The 15,751-nt window shown below is 39.6% G+C and overlaps 2 protein-coding genes and 1 long non-coding RNA gene across 3 annotated transcripts; all 3 read right to left on the minus strand.

The window, feature by feature from the left end:
- Window positions 1-207: 207 nt before the first annotated feature.
- On the minus strand, window positions 208-2,396 carry LOC116188802. The gene is made up of 6 exons (XM_031518273.1): window positions 2,105-2,396; window positions 1,808-2,013; window positions 1,456-1,565; window positions 1,078-1,255; window positions 633-771; window positions 208-440 (listed from the first exon to the last, which is right to left on the minus strand). The coding sequence occupies exons 1-6, from the start codon at window positions 2,394-2,396 to the stop codon at window positions 208-210; spliced, it is 1,158 nt and encodes a 385-aa protein (XP_031374133.1).
- A 270-nt stretch (window positions 2,397-2,666) lies between these two features.
- Window positions 2,667-3,332, minus strand: LOC116188803 (protein PHLOEM PROTEIN 2-LIKE A8-like). Its single transcript, XM_031518275.1, has 3 exons — window positions 3,051-3,332; window positions 2,794-2,963; window positions 2,667-2,709 (listed from the first exon to the last, which is right to left on the minus strand). The coding sequence occupies exons 1-3, from the start codon at window positions 3,330-3,332 to the stop codon at window positions 2,667-2,669; spliced, it is 495 nt and encodes a 164-aa protein (XP_031374135.1).
- A 5,305-nt stretch (window positions 3,333-8,637) lies between these two features.
- Window positions 8,638-12,735, minus strand: LOC116216080. Its single transcript, XR_004158616.1, has 3 exons — window positions 12,453-12,735; window positions 9,958-10,019; window positions 8,638-9,727 (listed from the first exon to the last, which is right to left on the minus strand). It is a non-coding gene; the product is annotated as an uncharacterized LOC116216080 (long non-coding RNA).
- Window positions 12,736-15,751: the final 3,016 nt, after the last annotated feature.

Consider the following 15,751-nt stretch of genomic DNA (forward strand, 5'->3'; position numbering starts at 1 on the left):
GCCACTTGATTGTTGATGGAATCTCTGCGAGTAATTCACACCCCTCAGCATTCAGCTCTTCAAGCCTCTTCAGCATCCCGATGGAGGTTGGCAACTCCTTAATCTTACTTTGTGGCATCCAGATGCTTCTCAGCATCTTTGGATTAGTTCAGTAATTCCTGAAAACGTTAGATTCAACTCAGCCAGTGATCTCAAATCCCCAATTGATTATGGAAGCTTCTTCAGCTCTCGACAGCCCTCTAAAGACGGGTACGCAAGTTTCGCTAGTCCTCCAATTGTTCGGGGTAATTCGACAATGTCTAACGATAAAAGATCGAACTTGATCAATGATTTCATATCAGCAAGTGATTCTGGAAGTCTCTTCCTTCCAGAACAGCCGATCAATGATAGGCACCGAAGTCTCACAAGCATACCAATGGACTTCGGTATCTTGCTGGTTTCTGCACAAGATATCTCAAGAAGCATCTAAGATTTGAGATTACCAATTAATTCTGGGATCTTGAAATTAGTGCCAGACCATGTTGAAACAAAGCAGAGACATTCGAGTCTGTCTAAACAACATAACTCTTCTGGCAAGCCTTTCAGAGAATGACAACACATGAGACCCTAGTGTTTTAGGACTCTTAACTCACCGATTGATGGATCTATTTCAACCAAGTTCGTGCATTTTGCAAGAATCAACCTCTCTAGACCGCGGTACCTAGAGAACTTGGGTGTTTTTCTCAAGTTCTTGCATCCTGTAAGGTCGAGAGCTTTCAATTTGTTCCCCGTCTGCAAAACAAGTGAAAATCGTAAGGACAGGTCAGATGGGCAACGTTCATTGTAGGAGACGAAATGAGTGGATGCACTGACTATTATATGAGTTACTTTACCCAATCTGGCTCCATACACCCCACGTTTCTCTTATGGAACTCCACGGGAGGCCAAGAATGACGAGATTCCTCAAATATAAATCAGTTCCTGTGAATTCCCCGGCACAATTTCGCCAACAAAGCCACATTAACTTTGGCAGGAAATGCTTCAGGTGTCCCGAAAAGTTTGCACCAGAGCATTCAAGATATCTCAATTTTCGAAGACTTGAAAGTTCTTTCTGCGTGAAGGTGTATCCGTCCGCAGGTTCATGTCCATCTTCTGAAACATCGTAGCGAATACCACCGGACTTGGAATTCGGGTGCAAGGGTAAGGCAGCCAGAAGCGATCAGCAGTTGCCGCGATAGCCTGAGCAAATACACAGGATCTCGATTTTTTCTTTGTCCTGTGAAGAATATCAAAATCAGTGAGGAGAGAACATATAAGAAATCCAAATCAACTGCAAAAATATATTAGAGGAGCTGTTACTCCATTATGTCATAAAACATGTAGCCATTTCAAAAAACCAATATTGCATAGGCAAAGCACGGATTTTATTCAGAAATTGCATCGAAGGTTATTTCCCTTTCCCCGATCTCTTTTTACCTCATCTTGCTGGAGCACTTCTGAAGCATCCTCGGGCATCCACAGTCTGCTGCACTCATAACGTCCTGGAAATTCTCATCAGTGATGACCTTCCTTCCAAGGTCCCGCAGCTGATGGTGCATCCATAATTTTTTCCGCAATACAGACATATCCTCTTCTATAATGATTTTTATCAGGTACAGTTGGACGAGCACTTCCAGTCCCATATTTGGATTGAAGCCTCTAGCTTCCCACATGTAAGTTGGATATATTTCGTCATAATTGATGAAAAAACATGCGATGTCGAGAAAAATCTCTTTTGTCCTAGCATCCAAATTAACATTAGCTTTTCTTGGACATCTGGATGAGGTACTTTCTTCAACCTTTTGATTATGTCAATCCAATCTTTACGGCTCTTCTCCCAAAGAAGCGAACCTATGACTTCCAAAGCCAAAGGAAGTTGCTGCGTGCTTGCAACAGCCTCCTCTGAGAGACTGAGGTAGTCATAAGGAGGGGAGTCCTTATAAAAGGCATGCCTGCTGAAAAGTCGAAGAGCTTCTTCAGTTTTCATTTCCTCCACTTCCAAATTGGAGAACTCTTTGTTGTTTGATCACTAGAACATGCGGGTCACGGGCAGTGATAATAATTCTGTTTCCAGAACCGAACCAACTAGCATCCCCTGCTAGATTCTGGATCTGCTTCCTGTGATCTACATCATCAAGAACAATTAAAACTTTCTTCCGTGGTGGAGTTTCTCTCATCCTCATGATCCCATCATCCACATCCGTGATTTCCCCTGATCCGAGACCAAGACTGCCCAACAACTGTTTCTGCAAATGTTCAATACCCTTATGCTGCCAGCTTGATTCTCGAACATCAGCAAGGAAGCCACGACAATCAAACTGATCACTAAGCTTAATAAAAACATCCTTGACGAGAGTAGTTTTGCCAATCCCACCCATCCCAGGGCCCCCGGGCCCAAACAAAGCGTACATTAGATGATTCAATGTCTAACAGCTTCATGAGAGCCTCCATTACATTTTCCCTTTGAATTAAATAGTCAGTCACAATTCTGTGTTTCACCTTCAACTTCATGGAAACCTCTCTAGCAAATGACTTGGCAAATTCTCCATGGCTTCCAAACATGTAAATTTGTAAGTATATAAACCTGATTTGCTTTGTTCACTAGAATATTAGAGAGCTAAAATTGAATGGGTAAGAGCTTAACATCTTCATTGTGATGTTCTGCGAATCTCAGAAGCAGAAGAGGAACAACTGTGTACAGATGATGGCAAAAACTTTAAATCGGCAGAGAAAAAGAAAAGTATGAGTTAACAAGTTCTCTAATAAGACTTTTACCCTCTATCCTTCAGTTCCCATCCCTTGATTTTTCCAGCTTCTCGAAGAGCCATTTGCCACTGCTTCACGACTTCAGGAGCAAATGGCTCCTCGAGATGAAGTTTGCTCCTGAAGTCGTGAAGCAGTGGCAAATGGCTCTTCGAGAAGCTGGAAAAATCAAGGGATGGGAACTGAAGGATAGAGGGTAAAAGTCTTATTAGAGAACTTGTTAACTCATACTTTCCTTTTTCCCTGCCGATTTAAAAATCTTCTTGGACTGCTGCATCATGGCTCATTTCCATCAGGCACCACTTACTTGAAGCATAGGTTATGAAGAAGATCAGCACGAAGACCCCGGATTCCTGGATAGCTCTTAGTTTTTCCTCACCAATATCCTCGCCTTTGCAGATCTCCTCATCGAATCTGAAGACGCGAACTCCTGCATCTACGAGGGCATGGTACAGGACATCCGTGAACCCCTGACGGGTGTCGGGTCCTTTGAAGCTCGGGAAAACCTGGTTGATTGTTTCTAATGGTGCTCTCTCCCTCTTTGGAGCCATCACCAAGATCCGTGTGTTCAGTTTTCACTCAAGAGATACTGAGAAGAAGACTTTTGGCTGGCCGGAGGAGTTCAGAGTCAAGATGAAAGCATGATTACTACAGAGACATAGACACAGAGAGAGAGGAAAATTTGATAAGGAAACGCGTCTTTTTCAAAGTGTTTCAAGATAGCAAATAAAGTCCTTTATTCTTCATCTGCTGTTCGTTCTAGGAGAAAGGAAAACGTGTAGCCTACTTTTGACAAATTGTGGCATTTTGGCCGAAACCATTTCCTAGAAATTGCTGGTTGTGAGATGATGCAGCAGCTGAGCAATTTCTTGGAAATCACGACAATGTCAGAGCTAGTCCTAGAAGATTAGTCAGCTGTTATGTTATGATGAATGAAACAATAGGCAATTCAAGTTGGCCAATATATCGACCGTGGATAAAGTGCCTATTTGGCTGGTGCTAGATCTTGGTATTAGGCAATTTCGCTCGATTATGTTTTTTTACATGTCATTATTGGTCATCCAACACAAGGATCCAAATTAGTTAATTTGTAGCTTAACTGTCTGCCTAAAACTAATCTTGTGTTTGTTTAGACTTAAAAATTTTAGTATTTAATGTAAGTGATGAAATTTTAAGTACTTACTAGAATAAGTGCTTAAAAGATTAAGTAGAAATTGTTTGGTGTAGTAAGTAGACAAGAATTATCCAGCATAAAAGTAAGTACACAAGAATTAAAATTCTTTGATAACATATTTTTGTGTTAGCCCAATATTGTGCTTAACTCTATTTTCATCCAGCACTTTTTATTTTTATTTTATTTTTTGTATAAATTTCTAAAAATATTTTTTTTTAAAAAGGGGTAGATTGAGATTGATCTGAGCAGAGGGAGGGAGGAGGGAGATCGATCTCTTTGATTAGAGAGAAGGGAGATTGGGAGTGGTGGAGGCTCTGATCCCAGTCATCGCTGGCCCAGACGAGGTCATCAATAGCTTATGTGCTCGTCTGTGACCTCAATGCTCCCCTATAGCTTCCTCTGCGGCGGTGGTAGTCCGGATTGGAGCCACCATTGCTAGATTCACTCCTCCCAATCTCCCATTTTTCTCTTTAATGGGAAATTCCAGCGATATAAGGTAGAGTTGTGGTGGGCTTGACCAAATGCCTTATGAACGCACGGTTGCTTAATAAAGTTTTAGTGGGTTTTTGAGTTGTTTTGAAAATAAATTTTTTATATTTTAAAATATGTAGAAACTAGTTGAAAAGACCGTGCATTGTACGAGATAGAACATAATGTCTTTTTTTTTTCCTTTTATTAATTTTATTATATATCATATATGCTTGTTTTAAACTATTATAAATCATAATTTACAATCAATATATTATATAGATATATATATATATATGACTATATTAAAAGAATTTCAGATAAGAAGTAAAAAAAAATATATGTAGACCGCTAAAAATTTCAGCCAATGACGAATTAACACCTTGACTCTTTTTAACAATCAATAAAGGATTAAATTATTATTACTAGAAATTAATTATTCTAGTAGTAATAAATAGAAGATTTGCCAAAAAAAAAGGGGATAATATTCTGTGCATACAAAATATGTCTAGATCTATGTATACATGGAAATCAAATAAGTTAAAAAGTCTTGTATGGTACTCTGGAGTAATTGGGAGAACATTTTTTTCACAAAAATTGGAAATGTCTTCCGAGAAGAAATACACTGATGGTCCAAATTAGACAAGAAACTTTGGATCAACCAATGGGATGTAAGCAGAAGGATTGATGGCTCCCTCCTCCACACCTATAAATAGGAGCTCTCGTTCTTCACACAAGGTCCCTTCTGGAGAGCTGAGTGCTCTTCAAATTAAAGGAATGCTAGAAGATCAAAGGTCGCAAGATTGCTTTGCATTCAAAAGAAGAACACGAAGTATAAGAAGAATGGAGGATAGAGTTGCAAAGACCTTGGCAAGCTTCACAATTGATCATATCATGCACACATGGCCTGACGATTTTTAAAGGTGTCCGTGTTTGAAGAAAAGTCTCCAAACAAGCACATAGCCCGGAGATCCACTAACACGAAGACATCAAACGAAGACTAATCACAAAGTTTCGACATCAAGTCCTAGGGACTCTCTTAACAATGTTTAGGATAAGCGAAGACAACTAGAGGATTTTCCTTGTGTTTATTGGATTAAATTTGAGGTTGTAACTGATTAAACTTAAATCAAACTATTAATTTGTCATGTCGAACTTGAAATTCGTTATGCAGAAAAAAGTTATATCATACGTATAAAAATTTATTTATCTTAATATTACTATTGATCAGATTAGATTTTAATTTAAATAAAAAATTCAGATGATCAAATATTATGTAAATAAAATCTTCTTTAAATTTTCAAAAAACATTCTATGATATCAATATCTATTTAAAAAATACTCATCTATTGAGTAGAAAATATTATAAAAGTTTAAAAGTTTAAAAACTTTTCTAAGCGAGGCGTGAGTGCCAACATCAGCAACCCCAAGAAATTTGGTCTAGTGGTTAGAAAGAAACTCATGTATCAACCGGATCCCAACTTTTCTAAGCATCCACAAATCAGAACGGGGGAATTTTTGTATTGACAGCCCCTCCATCAGGGCCAAGGAAAATCTCTCCTATTATAGCACATCACTCGATTTTACAAAGAGAGAGAAGAAAATCTTATCTTTGATAGATCGATGTGGTGACTGGACAATCAACCGAACAACCTTATCATTGGTTGATTCATTTATAGCAGCGGATTAATCTAATATATTTTCTCTAACTAATTGATATGAAGATGCCTTTCAAATTCTTTTCTTTTCTTTATTCTCACAAGTGGACTACACCTGTTTTCCTCCTTATTTCTCTCACTTTATGCCATGATATATTCTTAAACTTTAGGGAGAAGCAAAATCCTCAAAAGCTATATCATCTAGAAAAAAGATAGTGATCTCCATCATTGATAAATTAAAGTAAAATTGAAACATTCGATGGTTGCTTTCGTCATTATCCTTCTCTTCCACAATAAGGCTCCTTCTGGGTCGATCAGTTCCTTTTGAGAAGTAACTGACCGGTACATTCGGGAAGTGTGTTCACTCACAGAGAGAGAGAGAGAGAGAGATCAGTACATTAGGGCAATGCAACCATGACTGTTGGAGAAGGTTCAAGACAGGCTTAAGATAAGCTATGACGCTTTAAACTGGCCGGTTCAGAAAACAGAAACTTGAACGGGAATAATGGCCGGTTTAGAAAACAGAAACTTCAACGGGAATAATGCCCGGTTCAGAAAACAGAGCCTTGAACGGCAAGCCGAGAATTGGCAATAAAGATTAGGCCGCAAGAACTCCTCATGGTTACAATTCTGGATATAACAATGCTCCTTACGGAACTCAAAATATCAATCCTAAAAGAACTTCGATCGAGCTACAGTAGTTGGAAACCCGTTATTGAAGACGGCAAAGAAATGTGCGCATGGCTCTGACATTGGAAATATCTATACTCAACCACAGGGAGAGAGCAGAATCACAACATAAAAAGTGCGAGCATGGTCTCCGATCTCTGCACTGGGTTTTGAAATTTTTAGCGGAGCATGATTCTTGAGTTAGGATTCATAGAACTGATGATCAGCAAAAATGAAGCAGGACTCATTCGAATATGCAGACTTCTGCGATGTATAAAGGCCATTAATGGGCAAACTTATGATCTTGCATTCTCATCTGCTGCAATTTAAGGAGATCAGATCATTGTACGTGAAAGCCTAGACGAAATGTTCGAGGTGTCTCGCATCATATTGTCACATAATGAACACGAGGCATGTCCAGTATTAATATAGTATGATACGAAATATAACGAGATACGAAGCCAAACCATGAAATAAGCTTAAGATAATAAGCTCTTATTAAGGTCTACGCCCATTTCCATACAAAGGTGTCATGCATAACCTTTCCAAGCAACAATTGACTGAGATACCAACATCAAGCAGAATCCATGATTGGAAAGGGACCAATGGAAGCAGGACGATAAGAGATAGGAATTACCAACCTGTCTATGTTCATGACATGCCTATCCCGGCTCATGGGTGGATCAGTAGACCAGTGTGGCATCATGCTATGCTACGACGTTGTGGAGGGGGTCTATGCTTGTTGTCTGCAGCCTACCTTCTGACCAACTGATCACGAGATTATGCGAGAATAACAGATCAATTTGTCGCTCAATAAGTTGAAGGTCGAGGCAGCATTGCAAAAGGACAATGATTTTCCGGAGTTCGGACTATCCTGTTTGCAATTCTGCTTAATTATATTTTGTTTCCATTGTTCGGGATGCAATGTGACCGTACAGGTTGGTGTTCAGGGACATCGGTGATGCCAAAACAAAATTCTTCTGTAATATATGCCACAGTTATCTGATTGCTGCCTATATAACGAAGAAAATGAAATCACATAGTTCCCCCCCTTTTGATTTCTCTGTTTGATCTTCAACTTCATTTTGATGCCATTCTCAGTGATAGCCCGTAGCACGACCCAAGATTCGCCTCCAACACCTCCCCTTTTCTTGTTGAGGTCAGATCGAATTTCATGTCCTAAGAGATCGAGCTCGACAACCTTGCTCGTCACCCTGTGGACAATGCACTCATGCACCGAGGCCTTTGAAATGAAAATATCCAAGCAAAATGGTCCTTAGTAAGGACGTTTATGGCTAGAGATTGGTAAGGACATCACTGATGCGATTCTGCATTTCTTTTCCGAAATGCCCATCTGCTACAAGAGCTTAATCGACATTGATTCCTCTTACTCCTAGGATCAATCAGTGGGGAACCGTTGGCTACTGCCAACCAGTCAATAACTATGGCCTGTAGTCCCATACCAGAACCTTACTCCACAATCTCAATTGCATTTTTATTGATCAAGGGACCCGAGGGGAGCCAGTCGTCCTGACAGAACCATGTCGGTTGTTCGCTGCCCATGATGTGCTCGATGAGAGAAGTAACACAGTCTCGCTCAAAGCTTCAACAGTTTCATCCAAGGTCTGTAGTGTCTTCTGTGTTTCTTTCGTTAAGTGATCCGACCGGGCCTTTATTTTGGTGCCAACAGGCCCAACACTATAAAACAAATCGGATTGGGGGGTAATTATGGGTAACTATCTATCATCAGAAGCCGAATGCAATGTAGTTGTAGAAATGAAACAAATTCTACCTCGAATGATCTAAAACTTCTTCAGGAAAAGGACCAACATCAACAATCAATAAAAGCATGAATGATTAATAGACAAAGGTAACAGACACCACCCGAAATGCGAAAAGAATTTTATAATTGCCTTCATAAACTAAGCAAGCAGAGATTACAATTAGCTCATGACGGGTACAGAGATTAGCAATTTAGCTCTATCTAGAGATACTACTAGGACTGTAGAACTTGCTGATTGAGTCAGTCTATCATCTAAAGTTGTCCTCAACCACCTCAAAACCAGGTGGTCCAGTTCCAGCAGGTCTCGATGACGCTCGGGGTCCACACCCAACTATAAAATCCCGGACTACATCAGACTTAGGACACTTGAAAAGGATACCACTTCCACCCTTGAATATTCTGAGGCCACCATTGCTTGTGTTCCGGAAGTCGAATTGCAGTAACAACTCAGGGACCTTTGGAGCACCAACTGCCAAAACATGATGAAAGACATTGTCAGGGCTCTAGGTTTTGCATCTGGATGCGATATTCTGGGCAAGGACCTCGCGGTCAAGTTCTTGGAAGAGAGCAAGGAAGTCGCCCAGGTGTTTCACATACTAGCAGCCAACCCCAACAAAGGCTTGTTGCGTCTCTGAGTGCTCGATCAACTGGTATCGCTTGGGAGTACAATGATCTGTCCAGAAAAGACTGAGTGGGTCGCAGCAATCTGTTGGCCCCGCCACATCTACGCATCCACAAGCAGAGGAGAGGTCTCTGAGAAGCTGATCCATCTAGATGATGGCGTGGAATCTAGACCCTCCATAAACAGCCGGTCGAGGCTGGACATCAACCGCTCCACATATAAACATATCTTTCGTCGGATTGGATACACTGGGGATGTCGGTATACATCAGCATGCCCTGTTGATCGAGATAATTCTCTGGAAACAGAGTCGCGACACCCTGCCACCAAAACCGGCCTCATCATTCGAGGCGATTGGTCTCAAGTTCGGTGTGGAATCTTATGCACAATCAATGGCAGATCGAGGTGGAGCTGGGTCGTCCACCAATCACCCTCCTCCTCTGGTTCCTCGGGGGCCTCATCTTCCTCAGAAAGGTAGACGATGTCGGATACAGCGGCAGGTGCTGCTCATGGAGGAACTCCCTGAAGCCAGAATTGTTGTCATCTAACGGGCAGTCACAGCCGAGATCAACCCTGTGTCACGACCCGAAATTTCAGCAAAATTTCCCCTATATTTCCTCCAATCCATTATCACGTAATAACTATTCACATAAAACACTACTTTCCATAAATCCTCAAAATATATATAACCAATCCAGGAAATTCTAAACATCGATAATACACTAAACAAAATTTTCAGATCGTAACATTTTCAAATCCATTATATACAAAAAGAATATGTATCAAATAACCAAAGTCCCTACCTAGTTCTCCGAGCTGATCCCCGATATCAAAAAGTGGTTCTTCCGCGCAGTTAGAAGCTTATCTGGAAAAATATATGCAGGGCGTGTGCTGCATCTTAGTGAATACTATATTTCAAAGCAAAATGACTTATTATTAAATAAATATTTAATTGCAACCCACCAAATATTCAAATAAATAATACAGTCACATCGAATCCAACTATCAACTCATCGCACACATATACGGTATATATATATACACACACACAACTATATTAATAATTATATCCAATATAGTAACTAAATTTAGGTTCTACTAAGAAATACAAACACAACTCTTCCAACCATTTCCCTAACATCCAATATCACGTAAACATCAAATATCCATTCATCAGCATTCCATAGAAATTCACAACACAATCACTTGACAGACTAAACTCTAGCAACAACACGGTTTTTACAGAACATCTTCAGACAATCTCAACACTCATCACATCACCAACAAACATACCAGACAACTAATATACAACACAACCAATCAATATAGCCATAGGGTTGCATTTTCTAGCAACAGAGTTATGACGGTACCGTGACCCACACATCTCATTCATATCATCATCAACTCCCAATATCCATGTCTCATAAGCGGGGACTGTCCATTATCCTCCAATAGGAGGAGTCTAGGCGACCATTTTATATCCCGCCGGATCAGTGATCTAGGCATCCCTTTTTGTATCCCGTCGGATCAGCGGTTTAGGCGTCCTATTTATATACCGCCGGATCAGCGGTCCCATGGCTATAATCAAATAACAATCACAAGCATAAACAATCGCAACCATGCCATCTCACCTCATATAGCATTATACACAAGCGCAATCTCAATCACATTCCAATGGGAGCATATTCACATGACACATCCCATACACAATTAGCATCCTCATGTATCCATCCCAATTTCCTATTTCCAAATTATCACAATATCATCACATATCTTCTATATAATCAACATATACATACTATCACGCCACATATCACATGTCAAAGTGAAACAAAAAGGGCAATATCTCCCACATCAATTCACACAACCTAGCAAGACCGATTTCTTAATATCTAACTATCACAATATTCTTCTTAGATAATATATATATATATATATATAATACATCATTTTACAAGGGAATAGAGTACTCACATAACATATATACACACACACAGATATATATATATATATATATATCATTTCACAATGCAATGAAGTATTCACAGATAATTCCCAAAAGAATAGTTCACTGGCTCGAGCCTTTAGAATCCAGATATTCGGTCTCCTCGATCCCTATCCATTACAATAATAAAATATCACCTAATATGCAAAATAATATCATAATATACATGTTAGTTCTGTCAAACTATTGTTCCCACTTTACATAAAGCAGAGGAATACTTTACTAAACAAGTCCCCCATTAATCTACGAATGAGAACATTAAAAATAAAACTTCCTCTACCCCCATGATCAAACTTTCACCCAAACAATTGCAATCAATAGAAATTGTCAAGTATAAATTAAGAATGTAAATTCGAATCCTTTGTCAAAACTTCGAAAACTCAATCAAATTCATCTAATCGAATTCCTTCGGCTCTAGACATGACTAAATTCACTCTAACAAGAGATAACTCTAACTTCACTAAACTCATTAGACACCCGTACTTAAGCTATGAAAAACTCACTTACTTCAACTAACTAACCCAAATCGTATAGGAAGAATACAACTAAGTATATAAGTTCAACCCCTTCATCAATGCTCTGCAACTATTGCCTCTTCGGTCTCTATATCCCATAAGCATGACAATCTTTAAGTTATATCAAGTTCGTACTCCATATTTACCAAGTTCATACTGACAAATGGGACCCCATCATCCTCAAAGAAAAGTCGTTAAAACGCATGGGCTCCAACTTATAGATAGATAATCAATCGTCACTGGAAAAAAATGCTTAATAATTCAAGACAAAATGAAATTCCCTGCTGCCATTGCCATCACAGCCAATTCCACCACCTAAATATTAGCTCACTATACATCTTGCCATTAGTTAGTTTATTTGACATTTTATAACCGTCATTAGTATCTTAAAAGTTCCCCAATGCAATTTCATCAATCTTGACCATAGTTGACCACTCACTCTGCGCTCAATTTCATTTCGTATTCCTCTTATTTCATTTCAGAATTTATTCAAGGCAATAAGCAAGTAGCTCAACCCAAAACTTGTCTAGGCAAGAAAAATAAACTTGATCCTGTCCAACCCAAGAAAACTATCAACTCAAGTGCAACAATCTAAAATCAAGCAAACTCAACCGTGAGGAACTATACATAGTTCACGACCACATCTATACCCATTCAAGTTCGTAAGACTCACTAGCTTCATCAAATTTAACTAATTTTCACACAAGTCAAGCCTCAAGCAAGCAAAACACAAAAATTTAAGTATATTGGCTAACTCGACTAATTTGGAGAAATCTACCTCGTTTCAAGTCTTAGATGCAAATAAATCCCATGAAACTTCCTCAAATAGTTTAACCTTCAAACCTATAACCAAAATCTCCGAGAAAGAGAGGTTGGAAAGGAAACAGGTGACCACAGGATTGGGCTTTCAGGGACATGCACGGAGATTCCTCTGCTTCTGCAGGTTCCTCCCACTTCATCCTATTTTCTCTCTCCCTCTCCCTCTCTCTCTCTCTCTTCCCCTGGTTTTGCTCTGTTTCCTTCTTCCTTTTTTTTCGAAGAACACCCCCCATAGCCCAAAACAAAACAAGAAAAAGCAAAAGAAAGAAGTCAATGGCGGTGGAAACTCAGGAAAAAAAGGGGAAAGAGTCTTGGGCCACGTGGGGCCTTTGCAACCTCTTTTTTTTTTTTTGCCCTTTCTTTCAGCCACTCTGACGTTCCAGTGATGCTTGTTAGCAACGGGTCCTGGAGGCATATGGGTTTCCGGGCTAGGGCGTTTCAAGATATTTCTTACCAATTCCATTGATGGGTCTAATGGATCAGTGATTGAGAGACTGAGAGTAAGGAGAACAGAGGAGGAGAAGGAAGTGGAAGAAATCCGATTTCTCTCAAACTAGTCTGAAATTTGCCAACTAATATTTGTTTCCGACCCGTTGAGAGAATTGGTCGTTTATCTGTTGACACTTCGATTCAAATTAGGAAATTTCTTGAGTTGCAATATACGTAACGAAAATCTAATCGATTAATTAATTCAGATTAGGGAATTTTCAGACCGTTGCATAGTTCATTGGGGTTGTCAACAAGGAAATTTTTTTTTTATAAGGGAGACAAATGGATTTTTAGTAAAATGAGATATATGATAGATATCAAATATATTTTAATTCAATAAAATTCTGATATATCCAATGTTATATAATCATAGAGTTGCGCATTAAATTTGCACAATCTTGTGGCAAATTTAAGAGTAAAAAAATCATATTTAAGAGTATCGTGTAAAATATATTATGAGCATCATATTTCACAATATAATAATGGAAAGGTGATCTATTTTGGTAGGAACTTATATATTGAAACTATGTCCCATGAATTTTTCAAAAATCTATAAAATATAAGATATTGATGTAGCATTACAAGAGAACTTTAAAATTTCTATGGCATGGCAGCTTCAGGGAAGATGGTAGACAAATTTGATGGGGTGGCCCTACGAGAAAACAACTTCAAAATGTAATATAAAATCACTCGAGTATTGATTATCTTTGGAATTTGAAGATCATGGAGCGAGACCTTGAAATAATGAAGATAATAAAGATATATAAATTTAGTTTACATAGAATTGAGACAATCAAAAAAGAATTTAACATACGAAAATTAATTGAGCATCATTTATATTAATTTTAGTATGTTCTTATTGAATTAATTTCTCCATAGCCCCATCAGTGTTTGAGAGAGCATGCCATAGAACGTATGGTCTCCAAATGAGAAACAATTCAACAACCCCTTGAATTGTAGAATTGTAACCACTACCTTTGAATCCCACAAACAAGATGACTTTTGGAACCACTTCCCTCGCGGTCGAAGTGGTGTGTGAAAGCTCTAATGCTACTTATGCCCAATTAAAGACAAAATGAACAATTTGGTCCTGGAAATATGCATGTCAAGGCAAAAGCATCCCGAAAAGATATTATATGTACGATTTGGTCCGAACGTTTCAAACGTTTGTACGAATTCGTCCTTCCATTCGAAAAAACTCAGGTCCCTGATGGATAGCGTCCCAACGTTAACGGCTATTGCCGTCACCCCCCTCCCCCTCCTCCCCCCGATTTCCTTCCCGCCCCAAATTGCCCCAAATTGGAGCTTCTCCTGCTTCAATCAACCCTAATTGAACACCCCGCTTCTGCTCCACTCTTCCAATTTGACGAATCGCCTCAAGATTTCTGCGATTAAGAGTGTCGACTTTTATCTTCCGAAGTCGCAATCGTTACTTTCGGTCGTTTTCCGGCGAGAATCAGTTGGGACGAACCGCTATAGGGGAAGCCGAAGTCGTTCGATCCGTCGCCTGAATGAGGACCAGGTTAGTTAGCGTTACCCGAATGCTGTTGGTTTCTGCCTTGAAAATTACCGTTTGCCCCTGCTCATCTTGGTGTCCCGCTCGAAATTGCCCCAAATCGATCAAACCCTAATTGGTTTATGCAATTTAGGTTTGTTTTTGGGTTTATCACATCTGGGCGGGGAGGCTAGAGGCGACATTTGTTGTTGTGGGCTTGATTTGCCCGAGCTCTGTTCCATTCTCCCTGGTCTGCTTATTCAGCAACGCCGAAGAACCTGAAGGTCACTGATCCAGGTAAAGTCTTGTAATTGCTGCTCCACTTTTTCTTCGATGCGTGCATTCATCGGCCATTGTCGCTGCATAGTAGATTTTGCAATTCTCTAATTAATTGCTTGAAAAAGGTGTGGACTTTGGGGCTGTGGATCTTGCTTGTTCGTTTGATTTGTATGATTGAACTGTTTCTTGTTGCTTTGCTATTAAATTTGCTGGAGCTTATGGAGAATTTGCTACTAGGGGAAGTTGCTGCTGAAAGATTTTTGCAATTCAGTGTGTTGTCTGTGATTCGAAGTTGAAATCGTGGTTGCCGCTGGTAAGAAGTTGGTCGCCCGATTGTTGGTTGCTACAGGAGTTGGAACTTGGCAGTGTTGATCATCCGTTAGCAGTCAATTGTTGGTTGCGCAGTTTTGAGCATCCGAGAAGCCCGATTGTCGCTGATGGGGAGCAGGTCGGTTGAAATGCCGATTAATGGTGTTCTGCTGTGTTGAAAGTCGGATTGGTTTTGGTTTTGGTTTGTTGTTGCAGATGGTGTTTTGCTGTGTTGTTTTGTTGCAACGTTGTCCGATTGTTCATAATGTACTAGATGGTTTGCTGTTGGACTCCGAGCTAACATTGTGAGGGTTGGATAACAGATGGTGTAATGGTGACATTTATCTGTTCAGTGGATATCCATGATCTCTTCTATTTGTTGATCAAAATGCCTTGAATGCAATAAAATTAAGATTACAGTTGACACAATGTTTATAACTCCTTTGTCCCCTTTAAATCAAGGGTGAATATGTGGGTTTGGAAATTGGACATTGGTAGATACATAGACATACTTATCATAGTTGAAGGCAAATTATACCTGTCAAGGTTTCGGAGATACTTATCATACATGATAAAATGCAACCGCTTGAAGAGCCTGTCAGCGCATCAAATAGGTTGTAGAGAAACTTATCGCATCTGCTATAGTAGTACAGGCTGGTGCAATTTGCGCAAAGGCATATCGTGCA

This window comes from Punica granatum, chromosome 8 (genome assembly GCF_007655135.1).
Source record: "Punica granatum isolate Tunisia-2019 chromosome 8, ASM765513v2, whole genome shotgun sequence".
NCBI lineage: Eukaryota > Viridiplantae > Streptophyta > Magnoliopsida > Myrtales > Lythraceae > Punica > Punica granatum.

What these genes read in the sequence shown, in the direction of transcription:
- LOC116188802 (XM_031518273.1), bottom strand. Translation starts at nt 2,396, where the DNA reads ATGGGTGGGATTGGCAAAACTACTCTCGTCAAGGATGTTTTTATTAAG. An exon ending in CACGCAGAAAGAACTTTCAA is followed by an intron (nt 772 to 1,077) that starts GTCTTCGAAAAT and finishes CTTGTTTTGCAG; the next exon opens with ACGGGGAACAAATTGAAAGC. An exon ending in TGAAATAGATCCATCAATCG is followed by an intron (nt 441 to 632) that starts GTGAGTTAAGAG and finishes TATCTTGTGCAG; the next exon opens with AAACCAGCAAGATACCGAAG.
- LOC116188803 (XM_031518275.1), bottom strand. Translation starts at nt 3,332, where the DNA reads ATGGCTCCAAAGAGGGAGAGAGCACCATTAGAAACAATCAACCAGGTT. An exon ending in AAATGAGCCATGATGCAGCA is followed by an intron (nt 2,964 to 3,050) that starts GTCCAAGAAGAT and finishes TCTATCCTTCAG; the next exon opens with TTCCCATCCCTTGATTTTTC. An exon ending in TGGGAACTGAAGGATAGAGG is followed by an intron (nt 2,710 to 2,793) that starts GTAAAAGTCTTA and finishes ATCTGTACACAG; the next exon opens with TTGTTCCTCTTCTGCTTCTG.